Here is a 21154-nt window from a genome sequence, read left to right on the forward strand (position 1 = left end):
CTTAGGAGTGCCACCATCACCTGAGTGCTAAGCCAATCGTGGTTCTCTTCTCTGCTCATTTTCATTGGTATGTGGCTCATCTGGGTAACATAGGCAATCCAGGGGCTCTCAATAAACCTTTGGAGAAATAAAAAGAGGTAATGGTGACTCCTTTAGTGTGTTTTAGTTGCAGTCACTGAACTTGAATGATTTTTGGCTGGACTGGCCAAACACTGAAGGAAATGAAAGAGGTTCCAAGAGTCTAGTGGCTGTCCATTTCCTCTTTGAATGCTATTTTTAGCTAGTGTTGACACACAAATATTTGGCAATGTGCTTTGTTCCACTTTTTAATTCACAGGAGCAGTGCCTGTAAGTAGTCTACTCCAGCTTTGGTGCAAAGATAAAATATACCAGGGGCTGAGTGCTTGTCTGGTATGCATAAAGCCTGGTTCAATTCTCAGTATAAGAAAAAAATTGCCAGGTTTCTCTAAGGGCATTTGTAAAGTAATTGACAGTTTTTCAACAGATAGGGCTGGGTTCGAGTTCTGTCTTGGCACCAGTCTTGGCCCTTACTTGTTCTTTTACCTTAGGCAAGTGATTTAATCTCTCCAAGCTTCAGTTCCCTGAGCAGAAAGAAAGATGATACCATCTACATAGTAAGACTGTGGGGATTACATCAAACAAAATGATGACTGTTGAGCCCTTAACCGATTGTCTGATACACAATTGCTCTCATTATCCTTATAACTAGTGGGCGTATAGTGTAGCGATGCAACCAAGTGAGAAAGAAACAAGTTAGAACTCTGGAAGGAATACTTATGCAAACGTGTGCTTTGAAGCCATTTGGGGTTTGGGAAAAATTTCTAGTCGTGACAGAGCTTAATTTTTTTCTTGCTTTATCATGATTCTTGACAGAGTTTAAGATGTCAAATCACTTAAGCTATAATGGTCTTAGAGAACAACAGACATGGCTTCGTTGAGAATCTAAGAAAGAAGGGGAAACACAACCTGGACAAATTCTTAGACCGAACTTGTGTTGTTCAACCATTTGAAGAACCATTGCCTTTCAGCTTGCTTTCAAACTTCTCATGGAGTGGGGCACATTGTCATCATATTTTACTAACTACAAATAGTTATGGTAAAAGAGGTTATAGAAATAAGAGAATGTTCTTACTTGACCAAATATATGAGCAATACTGTTCCAAAAATTCCATAGAAAGGGCCAAATGTGATGAAATATCGAATGTAAAAGCTGCTGACCCAAGCGATGTCCTGCAGATAGAAGCGTTTTGATGAGAAACTTGAACATGGTTTCATATCCTGTTCTTTGGACACTGTCTCAGTCTGATGTCCTGTTACTTGAGTAAGCTATACCTGGAGACCACACAGCACTTTGAACTCATTTTCTATCTGCTCTAGGTTTAGAAAACGGGGCGAGGGACTCACCGTCCAGTACTTCCGAAGGTACATCACTTGCATGGATTGGAGATTGAAGTAGACGGGCATGAGGAGGGGAAGTGCAACTGAAAAAGACCCCAAAATTTGACAAATAAATGAGCAATGTGGACCTCAGTGCAAGCCGGTGGGTGTTTATTTCTTCTGCATGCCCTTCCCAGAGTGTTGGCCTTGAGAAGGGACGCAAGGTGGATATCCAGAATCATGTTCTGGACTCCACTGGACTTTTACACCTCAGAGGCCAACAGTTCCAGGTTCAAGTTTCCTGAAGTAGCTAATGAAATATTGAAGGTAAGAGTCGTTTTGATAGACACTTTCACCTATCTTCTGTTGTGACTTTTCAAGGTTTTCTTAGGTACTGGAGTCTTTTAGGCCTCTAAGTCCTCAGAGATGGGTTCTGCCACAGTACATTGGTATGAGTGGAATGACGTCAGTATACTCATTTCCCGGCAATAAAGCTATGTACCTGATTTTCTCATCACATCACTAAGGCTTCCAAGAGCACAAAACAATCTCTGGGAGATCCTTGGCTTTGGACAAATACCTTTTACCTGGCCAAATTTTAGTTAGCTTCCTTTGAGCTTTGTTCTCAACTAGATCTCAGGCTTGACCAATGAAGATTGCTAATTGTCAGCACAAATGATTTTACCCATACCCACTGTAGCAGCTCAAAGTGAGAATATACAGCTTCCTTAAAGCTCCCACTTGGGAAAACTAAATGCTGCCAAAATAATTTACTTTGTCTCATCCAACCCGATAAGAGGAACCAAAGCCTGGTACCAATAGACACCAGTCTGCAAACAGAGATGGTATAGCTTTATCACACTCCTTTCTACCTCATAGTCAACATCTTTCAATTGATTTCTTTTGAAATGTTGCACAAAAAGGTGCAATGATGGGTACAGGGTGGAGATACTGAATCCCAGTGTGGAAGAGAGTCGGGAAGGGTAGCCCCAATTGACAAATATCTTCTGTGAATATAAGTGACCACTAGTTGCCTATGTGGGCAAATGGGAGACTGTGAGGGCTTCTCAGTGTCAGAAGTACTGAATTATATGGCTAGGTAATCATTTATTATGATGGTTTATTCTTGCATATTACAGGATTTTTGATATTATCACCCTTCCTCTCCATACTGAGAAGCAAAAATGTCTCTAGATCTTGTTCAAATGTCCCCTGAGAGAAAAATATCCTCAGTTGACAACCTGTGCTATACTGGTGGTGTTTGTCTCCTTCCCTGATGTTAGCTTGTTTCCAGATGTGCAAGGATGTTTTAGATCAGTGGGTTTCAGAGTTACTTGAAAACTTGTTCATAAGTCACAAGGAGTTTGATTTTGTATAATAATAATAGCAATAATAATGGTATCAGAATTACTAAACTAAATGGTTTTGCTTTTAAGGTTAGCATTATAGTGTACCATCTATCTATCTATCTATTTATCTGTCTGTCTGTCTGTCTGTCTATATTTATCTGTCTATACACACACACACACACACACACACACACACACACACACACACACACACACACACATATATATACACATGCATACATACCAACTTACCTGTCATCTAAGTGTCTGATTTGTGTGCCTATGTTACAGATGTTTACTAATCTTAGCAGCTACAAGCTTTCTTCCATGTAGAAACTTTCTTGATGCTCTTTATTCTTTGATCTATTTTTTTCTGGCATCACATTGCAAATTCTTCAGTATTGTTTTCCCCACCTGTTTTCTCTCTACAAAAATGTTATCATTCTTTTATTTCAATGTTGTTAAAATTTTATAAGACAAGGATGTTGACTCCCTCTTTAGCATTCTGCCTTCTGACCCTCTTTAAGTACATTTTTTAGTTTCTTGCCCAGTACCTAGTCTAATGAGACACCTGTTAGAACTGCCTATTTACTTTTCAATTTCCATTTCATGTTTTCCCACCAGTGAGTCTGAAATGAGATCTGCTTATTTTCTCATTAACAAATCAGATATGGGTTGGTTTCTGTGAGACAGTTCTGATCATGTCTTTGGCTTGACTAGTGCTTACAAGAAAAGTGGCTGCAGGAGACTCACCCATGTAGAAGTACAGGTGCTGCTTCTCATAGTCAATGTATTTTATTTTCTTCTTGCCGTACTAAAAGAGCAGAGGATAAAAGAGTCATTATTCTCTAGCATATGTAAGTGTGTGTGTGTGTGTGTGTGTGTGTGTGAGAGAGAGAGAGAGAGAGAGAGAGAGAGAGAGAGAGAGAGAGAGAGAGAGAGAGAGAGAGAGAAGAGGAATGAGGGAGGGAGGGAGAGGCATGATTTTAGGACTCATTGCCTGTCAAACTTGAGATACTAGAAGAACCAGAACAGGCTTGGGAATAGTGTGCTTTAACTGAGGGTAATTCTTGCCCAGAGTTTATTATTATTTAAAAATAATTCTCATCTAAGTAAAAATTTAATATTGTTTTGCCCTGTGTGATTTAAAAATTTTGAAATTTATTCTCTTCACGTGCAATGTTAACCTCAAAATACACATTTCTGTGGAGTCTTTTAAGCCCTCTTTAACTGTAGTGCTTAGACTTGGGCCTGAACTTCCAGCACTATCTCTACTGTTTCATCTAATGGGTGTTCAGTAAGTGATCTTGTGATAAAAAGGGATACACACATGCTCCCTCTTGTTTCTCTCATCTTTTTTCTTTTATATTCTTATTATGGATTTCAATTAACTTACCATTTCTAAGACATCATAATAGTGTGTATAATATTTTTTACAAACATTGCTCTTCATATACATATGTAAGTATGAGATTCCACTCATAAATCAGAATTTGATTCATTTCCTGGGCTTCTTGGTCAATCTGATGTGTGCTCAGAATACAATTGTAGCAATTACTTTGAGGCATAGGATTAATGGTTGTATATCTCTAGTATCTAGCTGACTGACATTCATTAAGGGATTAAATGAGTGAATGATAATTCAGACACTTTTTCCCCTCTGGTAATAAAGTTACATTAGAGGAAATGTTGGACTCATTTTACTTAGTTGGTCTTTTCCCTTCTATGTACAGATAGCTTCCTTTATTGAGACAATGTAGCTAGCATGTCCTTTTATTACCATAAGTGAAAAGAAATACCGTGGTGATGAAATATTAATATCTATTTGTGGTTGCTCTTGAGTCTCCAAATACCTAAGTAGTGAGAAACAAGGAAAAGGGATGAGATCGATTATTCTTTGGACTTGATAAACCTTGATGAACGAGTTGAGTATTACCCTGAAGAAGGACAGTGTCTTTCTGGACAGTCAATGTGGATTAAGAAAGTCCTATTTGAATAAAGGGTTAGAAAGACTCTTAGGAAAGATATACAAAAGAAAAAGCTCATAACTCATAAGAAACACCACTTCTGTGGAAATAAACCACTGAGTTTCAGAGGTGAAATAACTGTGATCCACGCTTTAAGCTATAGTGTCTAGAACTTGAAAGTTCTGTGAAGGGGCCCACAGGGCAGCTTCTAGAATTTATGGAGATGGTGTCATATTTGTAAAGTGACAGCATGTATACTAAGGACAGCTCTCTAGAAGGTAATTTGGAGGGAGTCAAGCTACTTCATTAACTAGAGACAAACCTCCTATGCTCCAGGGAGAAATGTCAGAGACACCAACGTATCACCTTTCTAGTGATGAGCATTGAAGTCCACAAGCATCAAGGGAATCAAAGTTTGTAGAGCCATTATCAAAAGCAATTCATTTGTGATAACAAGTAACATATTTAACCCATACATAAGCAAGAACTTTCATTTTCTACTTTATTTAGGGCAGAAGGTAAGTTCCTCAAAGATGGAAGAAACAATTTTCTAAAAGTTACACAGTCTTTGGGTTCTGTGTAAGACATGTCCAGGCAACAAACGACAAAGATAGAATAAAATCTCCAAACACTCTTAAGTTCTTCTAGAAAATAGAGATTTGTTTGAAAGTATGTGATTCTCCAGCCTTGGTGCGGTGGGAAGGGGCTTGGACCTGCCTAGGCTCAGTGTGCTGGGCTCTGCTGACTCCCTATGGGAGACCTCGATTTGGGGGATGTGGGGATGCAGGGTGGCTTGGGAAAGAGGGCTGAAGGGGTAGGAAGAGGGAAGAGGGGGGATCTGTGGGTAGTATGTGGAGTGAGTAGAAAATTTCTTAATAAAGAGAAATGAAAAAAAAAGAAACTGTGTGATTGTCAGAGTGATCATTCTCCTAGATAAGGGATAAACTTTTGCTTTAATCAGTATACCTCCTTTGTTTAAGGAACACTCTCTTTACTATAAAATTCAGTAATTTAAATAGTCTTTAGATGACAGACTCAAGCTGAGACTTTAAAGAAAAATCAATGACTGAAAAATTCAGCTTATTACTTTTATACTCCAGTTTTTGTTTAAAAGTCCAAATTATGAGTTGGATCTACAGCTGTCATATAAGTAATTGGGCAATGTGGTTCATATAAAGCATGCATACTAAAATGAACATGAACTAAAAATAGCATCAGCATCTCTTTTAACTGGACTAGAATGAATTGAACTAACCAGTTGTTTAGACGTTTGCAGTCTAGTGCTAACCATATGCACTGAGTTTATTTTCTCTCAGTGACCATCTCTTCATAACCTTGCTTTGAAAACTAATGTTGGTCCTTGTCATCTGATTCTACTTCCTGAGAATGGTTTATGTTGCATCAGAGGTAGTGATAAGGACCAGAAATGAACCTGTCTTTGGGATTGCTCAAGCAGGGTGACATGGGTTATTATGTCTTCTGCTGTGGGAGTCTGGACTGAGTGACCTTTATGGCCAGAGAACCATGACTCTTAACATTCTTCTATACTTGTAACTCCAGACTTTGTTATTCAGGTCTTTATCTGGACCTTAAAAGTGAAAGGAGAGGCTAGGAGATCCTTTGTGAAGTTAGAACAATCCAACTTGATCTTTCCATAATAAGGGACACTTCCAGAAACATTTTCCCAATGCTAATAAAGGGTAGTTAAATGCACCTTGACAGGCTGAGTATCTCCAAGCAGGAAAAGTGGGCCCACATCAATGTCTGGATCCTTGGGGTAGATGTTTGGTTTTACATGATGCTGGAAGTGTCGATAATTCCACCAGTCAGCTGACAGGCCCTGAGGAGAAGAGAGAATTCATTCACTGATAGAATTTTCTCCCCAGACACTCCTCATTGTTGGAGTGTTCTGCATATACAAAGTGAAAATAGGAGTTTTGGTTTCTCTAGTTGACCCTGATGCTGGGCTACAGCAGAGCTTATTAGAAAATGGTACTCAGAGCTAGGAAGAAATACTTTTCTAATTCCAGAACACAACTGCAGGCTAAAAAAAATTCCAGAGAATGGAAACATAATCTACTCCAATGGAATGGTTTTCTAGCCTCCTTTTTATAGAAGCCCTATATAAAAAATATGATTCTGATGGTAGATGGATGGAGCAGAGAGTCTTATTCTTACTTTACACTCAAAGGAGCCTCACAGCTAAGATTTTAATTAGTTCTGGGGGGAAAGGTGGCTCTAGAAATCTGACTTCAATGAATATTTCAGAGTCAAGAATCTGTGTTCTCTTTCCTTGGAGGACTCTGCTCAGATCATTGCAAGTACAAGCATTATGCTCTTCTATAAAAGTAAATGAGACTAAAACATTCTAGCTGGTGCCAAGCCAGAATCATCTTCGATTAAGCTGCTGGTGAATTTCTTTCTTACTCTAAGTTGGAGAGTTTTAATAGAGCGAAAGATTTGGAGGTCTCTCAATCTTCTTTCTTATACTAGCTGTTTAACTGCTGATGTGTAAGTTTTGGCTAATCACTCATCTTCTTTGAAGCTCAATTCCATCTCTACATGATGACATTTAGTTCCATGGGTGGCTCAGGGAGATATGAGATACTGGAGCTAAAACTCTGGCTCTTTGAGAAACTCAATTTCTTCTCATTGTGTTAATTGTTTATGAAAGAATGAACAGCAATAATATTTTATTACCATATTTTCCATCTCTTAATAATTCATGCATACATATTATAGGTCAGCTCTGACCAATATAGAAGCTACAAACTGTATATGGCTAGATAAACTAAGTCTCAAGATTCACTTTGAAGAATCAGTATAAATAAATACAAAATATTTCACCAATATTTTTATGTTGATTACAGATTTAAGTCATTATATTTTGGGTATTATATTATGGCTATAAATAGGCAGTTTAAATATGACTATGTAAAAATAAAGATGGAGGATGCTATCTTTAAAAGTTTTCATTTTAAGCCGGGTGGTGGTGGTGCACGCCTTTAATCCCAGCACTCGGGAGGCAGAGCCAGGCGGATCTCTGTGAGTTCGAGGCCAGCCTGGGCTACCAAGTTAGTTCTAGGAAAGGCGCAAAGCTACACAGAGAAACCCTATCTCGAAAAACCAAAAAAAAAAAAAAGTTTTCATTTTGAGAATTTCATATATCAACATTTTATCTATCTACATCATCCTCACCCCTCCAATTACTCTGTGTACCATACTCTCCTTCTCAAGTTCACGAGCTCTTCTTTAATTACTATTGTTATGTATACACACATGAACATATATGTACCCACATGCATTTATACGCTCATATGCATACATATATAGCCTACTGAGTCCATGTAGTGTTACTCATATGTGTATGTGTCAAGTGCTGACTACTTGAGACTAGACAATCTATGAGGAGCTACTTCCTGGAGGAAAACAGATTCTCTCTCTCAGTAGCTGTTGATCACCTCTAGTTCTTTATTTAGGGGTAGGACCTTTTAATATTTCCCAGGTCCTTATTGGCATGTCCCCTGGTGCTGTCATTATGCTAGTCTTGTTCAGGTAATCTTATTGTTGAAAGCCTGTGAATGCATTTTCCTTGTTTTGCCTAGGGGACATCATCTGACAGCAGGCACCTTGGTCTTATGATGCCATTTTAATGTAGCTTATATATTTCTGCTGGAGAATGGTGGTCTATACACTATACACCTCAAAGGTGATGACTATGCTTTGAAAACCTGTAAGTATTATCCCTGCCTTTCCATATTCTCTCTGGGAGCTCTACTATGAGACATCGCAATCATCTACCTACTCACAAACAAAAAGAATGGGATGTGTGCTCCCTTTTCCCTCTGACACCTCCTAACACTTTTGTAGTGGGGTTTCCAGACTGACTGGGTAGTCTCTTCCCAGGTATCTCATGGTTACTCTGACTTGTGTCCCAAGTTGTGCTTATCACTTTCCTGTGGGGTCTCATTACACTTTGTCCTATTCCTATCAAGTCACACATTCACTCACTTCTTCACTCATTTATTATTTATGTTGAACTATATCTGATTTTGAGCTAGGTAGGCATTTGTGATGCTAAGAAAGATATGATATAATGAGGTTCCCACACTAGCAATATACAGTCTAATGGGAATGGTTGACAGCAAAATAGAAACATGATAAGGAAAGATTCTTCTTTTTTTTTTTTTTTAAAGTTATCTCTTCCCACAGCTGATATTTTGGCCACTTCTACCAGGTGACTGAACTCTTTTAGGCAATGACTACCTGTGGTAATTGGTAACATGGGAGACAGGTTGTGAATGTACAGTATATCAGGGAACAGATCTTAATAGCACAAAGCCCTAGAGGTTAGAACAGTGGCCAACATGATGATGGGTGTGATCTAAACAACCAGTTCTACCTGAATCTCCTTGTCTGGAAAACACTCTTAACCAAAGACAAAGGGGAGTTCTTCATGGGCAGGGAGGATTTTCAGCCATGTGCCTGGTTACCCTGAAACAGTTCTAAGTGGGTCCTCCTTAGGTCATTCCTTATTCCTAAGTTACGTCCTTAGATCAGTGTAGTAGAAAGAATCTAGGCTTTGGACTGAAGTCAATTGGAATCTAAATTCTTGTTTGGCCATCTACTAGCTGTGTGACTTGGGAAATATCCTTAACCAGGAAATGGATGCAGCTCTGAGGGATTACAGAAAGCAACTGTCTGATACTCCCTCTTCCCTCCCACCAAATGGTTTAGGATAGAGTCACAGATGTCAGGCCAGTTCTTGATCTCAAATATTCTGCTCCATTATCTCATAGTGATATAGGATTCTTACTATTTGTAAAATGCTCATATAGGGAGATCTTGGAAAAAATGTTACATGATGTCTAACTCAGGGTCAGTAATATCTTTAATTTCATTAAAAAAAAAGACCCATTGGGATATTTGTACACACACAGTGAGCTATGAGGATGAGAATTAAATATAAACATAAAACTCATTTGTTTCTTATACGCCTGGTCCTGGAGATAAATTTATTTAGTATTTTAAAGAATTTTTTGGAATGAAACAAAGTTCCAGGGTATGGAATTTTTCAGTCCTGGCATAATTTTGGTGTTAAAAATATTTAGATTTTGAAACATTTCATATTTAGATTTTTAAATTAAGAATGCTGGATCTGTAATACACAGGAATGCAAAATGTATGTAGACATTTCACTTTTCATGGTTCATTTTCAGAAAGAATATTTGAATGTCTGTATGCTGTAAACACTAGAACACACACACACACACACACACACACACACACACACACACACAAATACGCATACTGCAGAGATGCTGAATAATATCCACAATGCTACCCATGCTTTTCTGAATGATAGGGGGAAATGATGTGAAGCCTAGTGTTGAAATTTAGAATTGTAATGATTGTAAGAGGCGGGAATATTGCTGCTTATAATTTTCTTTGTCATCTCCTTCCCACCCACTTCAGCGCCCACAAGTAATTTTCTCTTCTGTACATGTTGAAGCCTATGCTTATTTTGTTCATGAATCACTGGCTTTGCCTGCTAAAAGGCAAAGCATGCCAGCTTTGCTTTTAGAGCCATTTCCCATTTTCTCATTCAAGTGAGGAGTCATCAAAGATATATACATTTCAAATCCTGAAAACTGCTTTTTAGAGACATAGCATAGAAATACCTATGTGTAAATTTGGATTAGTGGGAAAACATTGACTTTAAAAAGAGGCTGCAAGGGTGGAACTCACTGGAAAATTCCACATAATTGGTACCAAACCAACTGCCAATCATCTTGAGGGCAAGTGCCTTTCATAATTCCTCTGTGTCTTCAGCATAGGGGAGGTGACACATACAGCTTCACTACCTGAATCTCATAGTTTCAGGGAAAAAAGCTATTTTTTGTTTTGTGAGATTTTAGAGTGAATTCAGAAAACTTATCTACTTAACAATGGTGGATAAAGGTGCAGAAGAACGTGCCTCTAGGAATTTTCTGATTAAATGAATCTTGTCATATGATGTGACAATTACTTTTGAGGAACAGACATGTCTCTGATAGGAACACAAGTCCAATTCTGTTGCCTAGTCTAGTCATAGATCCATCTGCTGAATGAGAGAGACTGAAAATAGATGAATTCTGTAAGTCAATGGCTGTCTAACTTACAGTCTGCTTCTTAGTACTATCATGACCAAACATTTTTCTTATTGATTCTAGATCCTCATTTTGGTTATGAAAGTATTGTTCCTCATATTAGCAGTAGCTGACATGACTGTTTCTAGACACTGTTACACATGGTACACAAATATCACATATAACTGACAATAATCCCACAGGTTGAAGCTTTTATCCATCTATCTTCATTTTTTTTTTCAGTGAAAAAAACTGGAGTGCAAAAACATTAAATAACTTGTTCAAAGTGACCCAGTTCATAAGAGACTGAGTTTCAACGTAAGAGGATTTGTTGTTAGAATAGTAGTTCTCAGTGCTGGCTCTAGGCTAAAATTATCCAAAACGCTTCCAAAGAACTTCACTCATGCTTGACACCCAGATTGCAGTGAAAATAAATCAGATCATCTTTAGTAGTCTAGGCATACCTACTTTTACCAAAATCCTCAGCTGCCTCCAAATTATAGTTCAAATTGAGAAGCTCCACTCTGGCCTGCATTATTTAATACCATGGTATTAATTTCGCTACTTAACCAGTTTGAAGACATTGTCTTAGTCAAGCCCTTTGAAGACTCATTTTATCTGAAAAATAGGGGTGCTGTAATATTCATCTTGTGAGTCTTACATGAGACAATGGCCTCAAGGAAAATAGTTCTGCCCTTGGCATGGGGCAACTTTCATCTCCTTCAAGTTCCTGCCACCATTTCTTATCATTTGTTATCCATGGCTGCCGGCTCACTGCTCTCCAGTATTTTGGCTCCAGCATTCTCTTCACTCTATTAATTAGTTGCCTACTTCTAAGCTGGGAAACCAAGTGGTTATGTCTGAGAAGTAATACAAAGAGACTGTGCTAAGGAAGAAAAAGCAACATGAGTCAATGTCTAAGGACTTTTCCTATGGGGTTCTAGCTAGAATGGTAAGATTTGTTTGAGATATTTTGGTGGGGGGGCATTTTCTCACCTTCGGAGACAGAGTACATGGTAAAAAATAAAGACGTCAGAGTAAAGTAGAGATTTAGCTTATCTCCTCATGTTACAAAAGGCCAGAGGTAGACATGATGGTCTTGGGATGGCATACTGAGCATCGCCAGAGACAAAAGCCCTTCACACTGCTATCATCTCCGTTCATTTGTTCTTTCACTCATTCATACACAGAAGCTTACTGAAGAGCTATGGAAGCTCACTAGTTGCTGAATAAGATAACTCATTCCATTCTCAGAGAATAATGTCAGTTTTTATTATCAACTCTAGCAGAAGTCTGTTTTGTAATCCTCTCCAATAGAATCACCTAGCCTTCCTCAACTATTCTTTATCTTAGTTTTTATATGTTCTCTGATGTTGCATTTTTCCTTTATGTACTCAGCCTCAACCTTTCTGGATTAATTAGGTCTGCTGAATTCTCCAAGGAAAATCTTCACATTCCTTCTAAGATCTCCATTCATGATTTTCTAGTACATATCTCGATTTTAAGGACACAAACATTTTTCTGTGAACATTCTTTCGGACAATGTGAATTGAGCCAAATAGTTTATCAGAATCATAAAAAAATAAACACTGAACACTTTATTCTTAAAATTTAAAATTCAATTTTGCTGAATATTTTGCAACGCTGTATTAAATATTATTATATATAAAGCCTATCTTATAAAGACATTTTTACTCATTTGTGAATGTCAGAACACTTTTTGCTGCTTTGAGTACACATTCAAGACAGAGTAACCCCTGCCTTAGGGATTTCCATTCACAATCTCCATCATGCTTCCTCATATCCTGTACCTTGAGGTGACACATTACAAATTTGTGCATCAGGTGGTTCCACTTGGACGTCTTAAACATGGAAAGGTGTCCTATGTCATGTTGTAAAAATGAACTTTGAGCCTAAGAAAGAAAAGAAAGTTAGAGAAGTTACAAAATCAAGAAGGAATCCTTAAGTCTACAAGACTTGCAAGCCTGACAGAGGATAGTGGGAGGTCTTATCTGATCTCCATCCAAGTTTAATTTCAATTTCCTACACACATCACCAACTCTACAACCTCCATCTAAATACACTAGTGGTCTTCCCTGCCTTGAACACTTTTTTGTCACCCTTTGGTGTCTTCTGTGGTGGAGTATGAAGTTCATGTATGGACCTTAGTGCCTAATAAGTTTGGAATCTTCAATACTTAAGAGATGAACAACTCTGGGCAAGTTGTACAGTAGAGCAGCTCTGACCCTCAGTGATCTGTCTGATTCTCCCTGGGTATAATGACAAACCCTTGGGGGTGTTGTTTGAGGGTCAAAGTTTATGTTAAAGGGTCAAGTTTATGCTAAGCGTCAAATGAATATTTGTTTCTAAAAATGGACTTCCTAAAGAATAAAGCAATTTGACTTTTCAAGAAATAAACTGATGTAAAAATTCTGGGATCTGGAAACATCACTCTTTGGAAAACATTCCTGAGTAATTCCACCAAGAATGAATGGCCCCTTCCTGTTCCAGTAGCACTTGCTTTCCCCTTTTTACCATGCAATATTCCTCTGAGTGGTTCTCTAAGTCCTGGAGGACTCCTTTATCCAGGACAGGAAACATATGAATTTGGATGAATTTTCTTTCATATCTGTACACAGCCTGTGCTTATATGAGGTCACATTTGAACATGCATATAGAAATTAACAAAAATTTATCAAATGGTCTAAGTTCCATTTGCTGATGTCATTTATACTGGAGTGCATGTGTTTTTTATTCTCATATATTAAGATGCAGTTTTCCCCCTTGAAGAATGAATGGACTGGTAAGTGATGGTGGATAAATCAATGAAAGATAAAGATGAATGCTATATGGCTGAGGATAGAAATTTAGTTATTATAGCCGGGCGGTGATGGCGCACGCCTTTAATCCCAGCACTCGGGAGGCAGAGGCAGGTGGATCTCGGTGAGTTCGAGGCCAGCCTGGGCTACCAAGCGAGTTCCAGGAAAGGCGCAAAGCTACACAGAGAAACCCTGTCTCGAAAAACCAAAAAAAAAAAAAAAAAAAAAAAAAAAAAGAAATTTAGTTGTTATAATTGGGATAAAACTGGGTGAACAATATCAACTGCCATTCATTTAACCATTACCATATGCTAGATACTGTGCTACCTTGTTTACAGATTAACATCCTTAGTCTTCTTTAGAATAATTCCATATCCATTGTTATCCTCATCTTATAGATGAGTCCAACACTTTGGAAAGATGTTAAAACTCATGAGTAGTGTGCTAAGATGTGCACCAGCCCTTCTACAGAGGATCAGAGAACAGTGCTGAAGAGGAGAGAGAAAAAATGTAGGAAATGGAAGATGAAGAAGAGAGCTATAAACTGCTGTCCTCTGAATATGACATGTCTGTTACACACGTGACACATAGCAGCTGCACAAGATTAAACAAGTTAATAGGCGGTTCCTGAGGCACCACCCTGGTTGAGGAGCTGCTGGATTCTAGGAAAGGGAGAGTCACTTTAATTTGTGGGTGTGGCCACCAGTAGGTTCCAAGTGTCCCAGTGTATGATCCCACATCCTTGTGCATATGGAAAGTGCTAATTGGACCCAGTGGGCTGAAAATATCATTTAAAAAGGAGGACACGATGTTGGCAGGGAGATACAATGAGGTGGTGTCTTTTCTCTGTGTAGTTTTGTGCCTTTCCTGGACCTCGCTCTGTAGCCCAGGCTGGCCTCGAACTCACAAAGATCTGCCTCCCCCTGCCTCCCTAGTGCTGGGATTAAAGGCGTGTGCCACCACTGCCCGGCGAGGTAGTGTCTTGAGTGGGCTAGGAGGGGATAGTGAGACATGAATATGATCAAAATATATTGAATGCATGTATGAAGTTTTCAAATAAAAAACAGAAGGATGAAAAAACCCAAGGCTCGTGCTGAGGCTGCTGCCTAAGCTGATGACACCTGCTTACCTGAGAAACTGTAAGAAGAAAAGAAACGAGTATCGTAACAGTCCAGCCAGTGCCGAAATGACGTAGTATTAGCCATGCTAAGGCTTCCAAAACCAAGATCTGTGCAAGGTGGAGAAAGAAGAACCCCAGGTTGGCACTGAACATATTCATGGTCTCTAATGTCTTGCGCAATTCACGGAAGTCTTCCACCAACTGTGGCTGTGAAATGAATATTCGAGGTTGGAATTAGTTCCTTCATATGAAGGATGAAGATAAATGAGTGCAAGCTGTTACCAAGTTAGTAATGAATTACTTTGTTAATATGAATATATTTGTTTAGAATTTAAAACCAATGACAATGAAACTTAAAAACAAATGAAATACTTGAAAAATGGTGATAATTATATATTTTTTTTCTTATGGGCAAGAAAGAATGAGTTGCGATGTGCAAATCTTTCCCCAGCTGTTAGGGAGGGCGGGTAAAAACAATTGTTTTCTGGGCTGGGGGGAGGCAAAGTGGGGGCAGTTGTAATATGTATAAAGCCCAACAGTCGCTTTTGAAACCATCATTTCAAGTGCTGAGCTGAACTCTATTTACGTTTGGGAGAACTTGTTGTTCATGAGGACGTACTACCATAGTTACTACTGTAGTGTGCAAGTGCTTTTTCAGTCATCAATTATTTACTGCATACAAGTGAATCACTTACAGATGAAGGTAAACAAAGAATAATGTGTTCTAGGTAGATTAGCTTGAGGGATAAACGTTCAAAGATGTTCTCAGTGGATCCCCCGGGAACAAGACTGTTAGCATCAGTGTGTGTTTGTTGGTTAACGTGGTCTGGGCACATGGGTATTATGCATGCGTTTTTAAGTTACACCAATGAATTTTGAAATGAGACTTCTAGTGCTGGAATTACTTTGACAGCTCTCTCTTTTCCGTTCCCATACTCCTTTCATACATCTCTAAAATCCTGCTACTTTTCTCTTGCTCCAGCCACTCTCTCAACTGGTCTGATTTCCGAACATTTATACACATTAACCTAAGTGATATTTCTGCTAAAGCCTGAGCTCTGGGAGTCCAGTCGAAGAGAGGGAAGAGGGATTATATGAGCAAGAGGAGTCAAGATCATGATGGGGAAATCTACAGAGACAACTGAACCAAGATTGTAGGAACTCATAAGCTTTAGAATGACAGCTATGGAGCCTGCATGAGACTGGACTAGGTCCTCAGCATGTGGGACACAGTTGTGTAGCTTGGTCTGTTTGAGGGACCCATGGCAGTGGGGTCAGGATCCATCCCTGGTGCATAAGCCGGCTTTCTGGAGCCCATTACCTATGGTAGAATGCCTTGCTCAGCCTTGATGCAGGGGGGAGGGGTTTGGTCTTGTCTCAACTAAATGTACCAGGCTTTGCTGACTCCCCATGGGAGTCCTTACCCTTTTGGAGGAGGGGATGAGGGGTGGGGTGGGGAGGGGAGGCTGGGGCAAGCGGGAGGAGGGATGGGAGGGGGATCTGTGGTTGGTATATAAAATGAATAAATTTTTTAATAAAAATATTTATTATTATTTTGTGTGTGTCTGGGGGCTGACACATATGTCATATGCATGTGGAGGTCAGAGGAAAGGCGTTGTGGAGCTGACTCTTTTCTTACACCTTTATACTGGTTCTGGGAATCCAGCTGAGGTTGTCAGGTTTGTGAAGCAAACTCCTTACCTGCTGAGACATCTTGTGGGCCATTGAAGACATTTTAAACTATATTATCTACCTCTTGGTGAGTAACTGGTGCCCCAAGTCTTAGCTTTATTATTAGGTTGTATAGTCAGAGGCAGAGGAAAAACATGTTAACATTTACACTTCCTTATGGAAAATTCAATGAAATTCACTTTGAATCAAAGAGTTAAAATTAGGAGCCATGATGTTTGCCTAACCTTTTATACACATCATAAGTCTTTATTCTCAGTGACAACTTTCCAATAAATAGATCTGTACTTCTGACAAGTTTGGGGTTTAGGATGTGGAATTTTGTGAGTGGGATACTGCCCCTAACTCCTCTTAGGAAGGTTCAGAGTTGGCCTGAGTTTCCTTTTATACTCAAATGTTCAAACTTGCATGGCCATCTCCTACTGAAGCTTAAAAATCAGCTTAGGGAAAGGTGCTGTCATGTCCAGAAGCCTCGCATTAAAAATTCCTTCTCCCTTATAGAAGAGAAAGAGGGAGACAGGGAATGTGGGGAAGAATCAGGGAGAGGGAATTTGGAGGAAGATGGAAGGAGTTTTTGAAGAATTATGGGATGTGTAAAAGACTACACAGTAGATTCCTTTACTCACAGAGAAAACACACCAAAATTATCAGTGTATGTCTGAGACCAAAGATTGTGCCATCTCATAACCAGGATGACTAAAAAGATAAATTGGTAGCTAATTATACACTTTGAATACACTGGATAAACAGATGATTCATATCCTAGAAAGAATAATGGGGGATGGTAAAAATTTCATCATTTCACTCAGAATAACTCAGAACGAATGCATTGACTTTTTCTAGAATTTTCTATGGAATATTTTGGGACTTTGTTTGATGATAGATCACCAAAACTATAGAAAGTGAACCTTGGCTAAAGGGTACCAATTGTGTGTTGTTTTCAGAGACATACACTATGTATCCATTTCACTGGTGAGAATTTTTCATCTAGATATGAAGGGCCTCTTCTTCAGGGAGATTGATAGATGAATAAGAAGTATCACAGAACCTAGTTCCAGGATTACACAATCACCAAGCTGTGAAATTATGGAAGTAGCTTATGATGCTTTTTAAGGCCATATTTCTTTAAATATATCCCCTAACTGTTTGTGGATATCACATGCTTTTATGTTCGTGGGCACAGTTGTGATTGGTGGAACTTTTAAAGGACCTATTGCCAGCCCAAAATTCTCATAAGGCAATGTCCAACTGTCATCAAATTTGGAGTTATGGTGACCATAGGCAGTTTTAATGAGCTTCTGATATTAATTTGTCTCTAGGGTTTCTCCTAGCCTTTTCTTTTCCAGTACAATTATACAGAGTAGAAGGTCACTGAAATTCAGAAGAGCAACTGCCTCAAAATAATTAAGAAGCCAGTCCCAGATGCTGGACTTAAGCCCACACCTCCTGACACTCAGTTTTCTATAGTAGTAGCTCAAGTAGTCACACAGTTGTCAAACAGAAAATTCAGTCCACCTTAATTCTCAGAGAAGAACAATAGTTTAAATAACGATCACCCCTCGGCTCTCAGAAGTTGGTTGAATTTGCTTTGCCCTTTAGAAACACTTTAGGAATAACAACCTTTCCTATTACTTTTAAATCCAGGGTCACCTGCTACAAGTGGTGGGGACATGTATGGAGGTTTGTAAGCTCTAGTACCACCACTGTGTTCATGATAATGATAACATCTTTATTGTAGAGCATTTACTATGTTTTAAACATTATCTTACACAGAAAAACAGTTGGCTCAGAGAAGTTTGAGAATGGGCCTAAATGGGTTTGAGATGAGAAGGGTTAAGGTGAGACTCATGTTGTCCACCCTCAGAATCCAGTCTTCCAGACAGAGCTATGCCATTTGGTGCATAGCTGTGTGGGATGCATGTGTACAAAGTGAACCCAAGTATTACAAATATGAGCAAAACAACTTCATTCCCTCAAAGTAGCCTTGTCTCTTGAGTCCATATTCTATTTTTAAAAAACAGTGAATAAAGCTTTTACTCTGTCTACTTCATAGTACTATATGGGTCATTGCTCTGTATAGATGAGTTCTGGTTACATATCAGACACAGTTAAGTTTCTACAAAAATAAATTTCAAACAAGTGATTTTTTGTTATTAATTAAAATCCCTTTATGTTTCATGTAAAATCACCCCAGCAAAGTTTTAGTCATGTAGAACCATTAGACGACAGTATTTAAAACAGTCAAACCAGTAAAGAAAGAGTAATGCCTATCTTGAGGAACAGTTAAGAACCTGTGGGACTAGAGAGGAATGATTTTGAGGCCCAGTTCTTTGATAAAGTAGCTGTGTTCAGAAAGCAAGTTATTCTTCATGAATGATAATTTCCCTACATATAAAAAGGGGCATGGTTAAGATTTATTTACATCTTTCATTCAACAGCTAATTGTAGAGGTCTTGCTGCATGTCTGATCCTGTGTAGAAGGTTGGAGGACACAAGAATAAATGATACAGTCTCTGTTCCCATGCAGCTCGGCTTAGTTAGGCTTCAAACACATAATTAAAAGCAGCCACAGAAATAAAACCATGTCTGAGTAGCTTGGCATGGATTAAATGCTTAGAGATACAGAGTTTATATAGGATGAAGTGCTATAAATTCCATTGCTTTGTTCTGAGAATAAAATATGATCATATTTCATTTTATATATCTATATAAAAGTAAAGAAAAAAATCTTCCAAGGAAAACTATGATATTTGAAATGTGCAGAATCTACATATTTAGAGATCAATAAAACAAGTGACAGCTCATGCTGGAGGATGTGGAGTAAGGGGAACACTCACTCCTCCATTGCTGGTGGGAGTGCAAACTTGTACAGCTACTATGGAAATCAGTGTGGGGGTTCTTCAGGAAGATGAGGGTCATCTGCCTCAAGATCCAGTTATATCACTCTTGGTGGCATATACTCAAAGGATGCTTCATTCTACCATAGAGACACTCACTCAACCGTGTTTATTGATGCTTTCTATTCATAATAGCCAAAAATTGAAAATATCCTAGATGTCTCTCAACATAAGAATGGATAAAGAAAATGTGGTACATTTACACAATGGAGTATTACTCCACTATTAAAAAAACAACATTATGAAATTTTCAGGCAAATGGATAGAACTAGAATAAAATCATCTTGAGTGAGTTAACCTGGACCCAGAAAGATAAGTATGGTAGTATTCACTTATATGTGGATATTAGTGAAGGATAACCAAGCTACAATCCATAAAACTACAGAGAGTAGATATAGAATAAGAAACTAGAAGGAACATATAGATCATGTTAGAAAAGGGAAATAGAATAGATGATCATGGATGAATGGATGGGGGACTGGAATGGGAGGATCAAGAGAAGAGGGGAAAGGGGATTGAGGGAGGGAATATGGCGAGAGACAGCTAGAATTAAGGGACATTTGATGGATAGTATGGAAAACTAATACAATTGAAACTTCTTAAAAGATAACCATATATGAAGGTGATCTAAATGAAATTGTCAAATAATAGGGGAGACAGAGTCCCAATTGACCATCTCTTGTCACCAAATGAAGTTTCCAGCACCAGGACCTGACCCTCATACGTCTATTGAATTTTTTGGCCAACAGGGTCCAATGGAAGTCCTCAAATAACTCAGGCTCTTGCCAAGCCAATAGATTGTTCTCTACAAACTGACAACAAGGGTCCATTGTTGAAGACAGCACTTACATAACTCACTGAACATGGAGAAATTGAGCTGGTGTCTAATTTAACCTTCACCTCTACATTCTTGTATCTTTAGGTACAGGAAGGTACTCTGCATGCTACCAAAAGAGAAATGAAAACACCAAGCCAACCACAAACCCTTTGATCTACAGTGTTCTGCCTGTAAGATATGCTAAGAAATGATATCATAAAGCTTGTGGGAAGTACCCAACCAATGTCTGTTTTGACTCACTCCTTGAGATGAAACTCATACTTGACACTGCTTGGGTGACCAAGAACCAGAGACTAGGTAGCTCAGGGACATAGAGTAAAACCAAATACTGATCTAAAACAAAAATAAAACCACAAACATAATGTTGAAATAATTCCAAATGATAATCTGCTATACTCTGATTCAGCCATCATCAGCAAAGCTTCCACCTTCAGAAGGGAACACAGAGACCCACAGATATTACGCAGAGACTGAGAGAGATCTTGGAATTCTCAGCCCTAAATGGGATATCTCCATCAAGGAAGAGGAGGCAGAAAGTGTGTAAGAGCCGGAGGAAATGGAGGACACCAAGAAAACAAAGCCCTCTAAATCAATATGAGCAAAGTTCACATAAATGCGGAGAGACGAAAGCAACATGCACAAATCCCGCACAGATCTGAACCAGGTACTCTGCATATACATTATGTCTTCTAGTTTAGTGCTTTTTCTGGGGCTTCCAAGTGTGTGAACCAGTAGGTCTCTGATTTATGTGCCTTCTCTTGGGCTCTTTTCCTTCTGTTAGTTTGTCTTCTACAAATTCATGTAATGGTTTTTATGTTTATCTCATTATATTTTATTTGTTATATTTTATTATTATCTCTGAGAAGCCTGTTCTTTTCCAATGAGAGACAGAGAAGGGAGTGGATCCTGATGGGAAGGTAAGTGGGAGAGGCACTAGGAGGAGTAGAGG

At 38.7% G+C, this 21154-nt stretch overlaps 1 protein-coding gene across 1 annotated transcript in view; it reads right to left on the minus strand.

The window, feature by feature from the left end:
* The window catches only part of LOC131908191 (fatty acid desaturase 2-like protein FADS2B), a 40080-nt gene that overhangs the window by 6361 nt on the left and 12565 nt on the right, over positions 1-21154 (minus strand). Inside the window, exons 3-9 of the mRNA XM_059259239.1 lie at positions 14791-14988; positions 12654-12755; positions 6429-6554; positions 3501-3561; positions 1426-1502; positions 1154-1251; positions 21-117 (exon numbers count right to left, since the gene is read on the minus strand). Of these exons, the coding sequence (XP_059115222.1) occupies positions 21-117; positions 1154-1251; positions 1426-1502; positions 3501-3561; positions 6429-6554; positions 12654-12755; positions 14791-14988 (759 nt within the window). The remainder of the gene's footprint in view (positions 1-20; positions 118-1153; positions 1252-1425; positions 1503-3500; positions 3562-6428; positions 6555-12653; positions 12756-14790; positions 14989-21154) is intronic.

Source organism: Peromyscus eremicus, chromosome 4 (assembly GCF_949786415.1).
Source record: "Peromyscus eremicus chromosome 4, PerEre_H2_v1, whole genome shotgun sequence".
Classification (NCBI taxonomy): Eukaryota; Metazoa; Chordata; class Mammalia; order Rodentia; family Cricetidae; genus Peromyscus; species Peromyscus eremicus.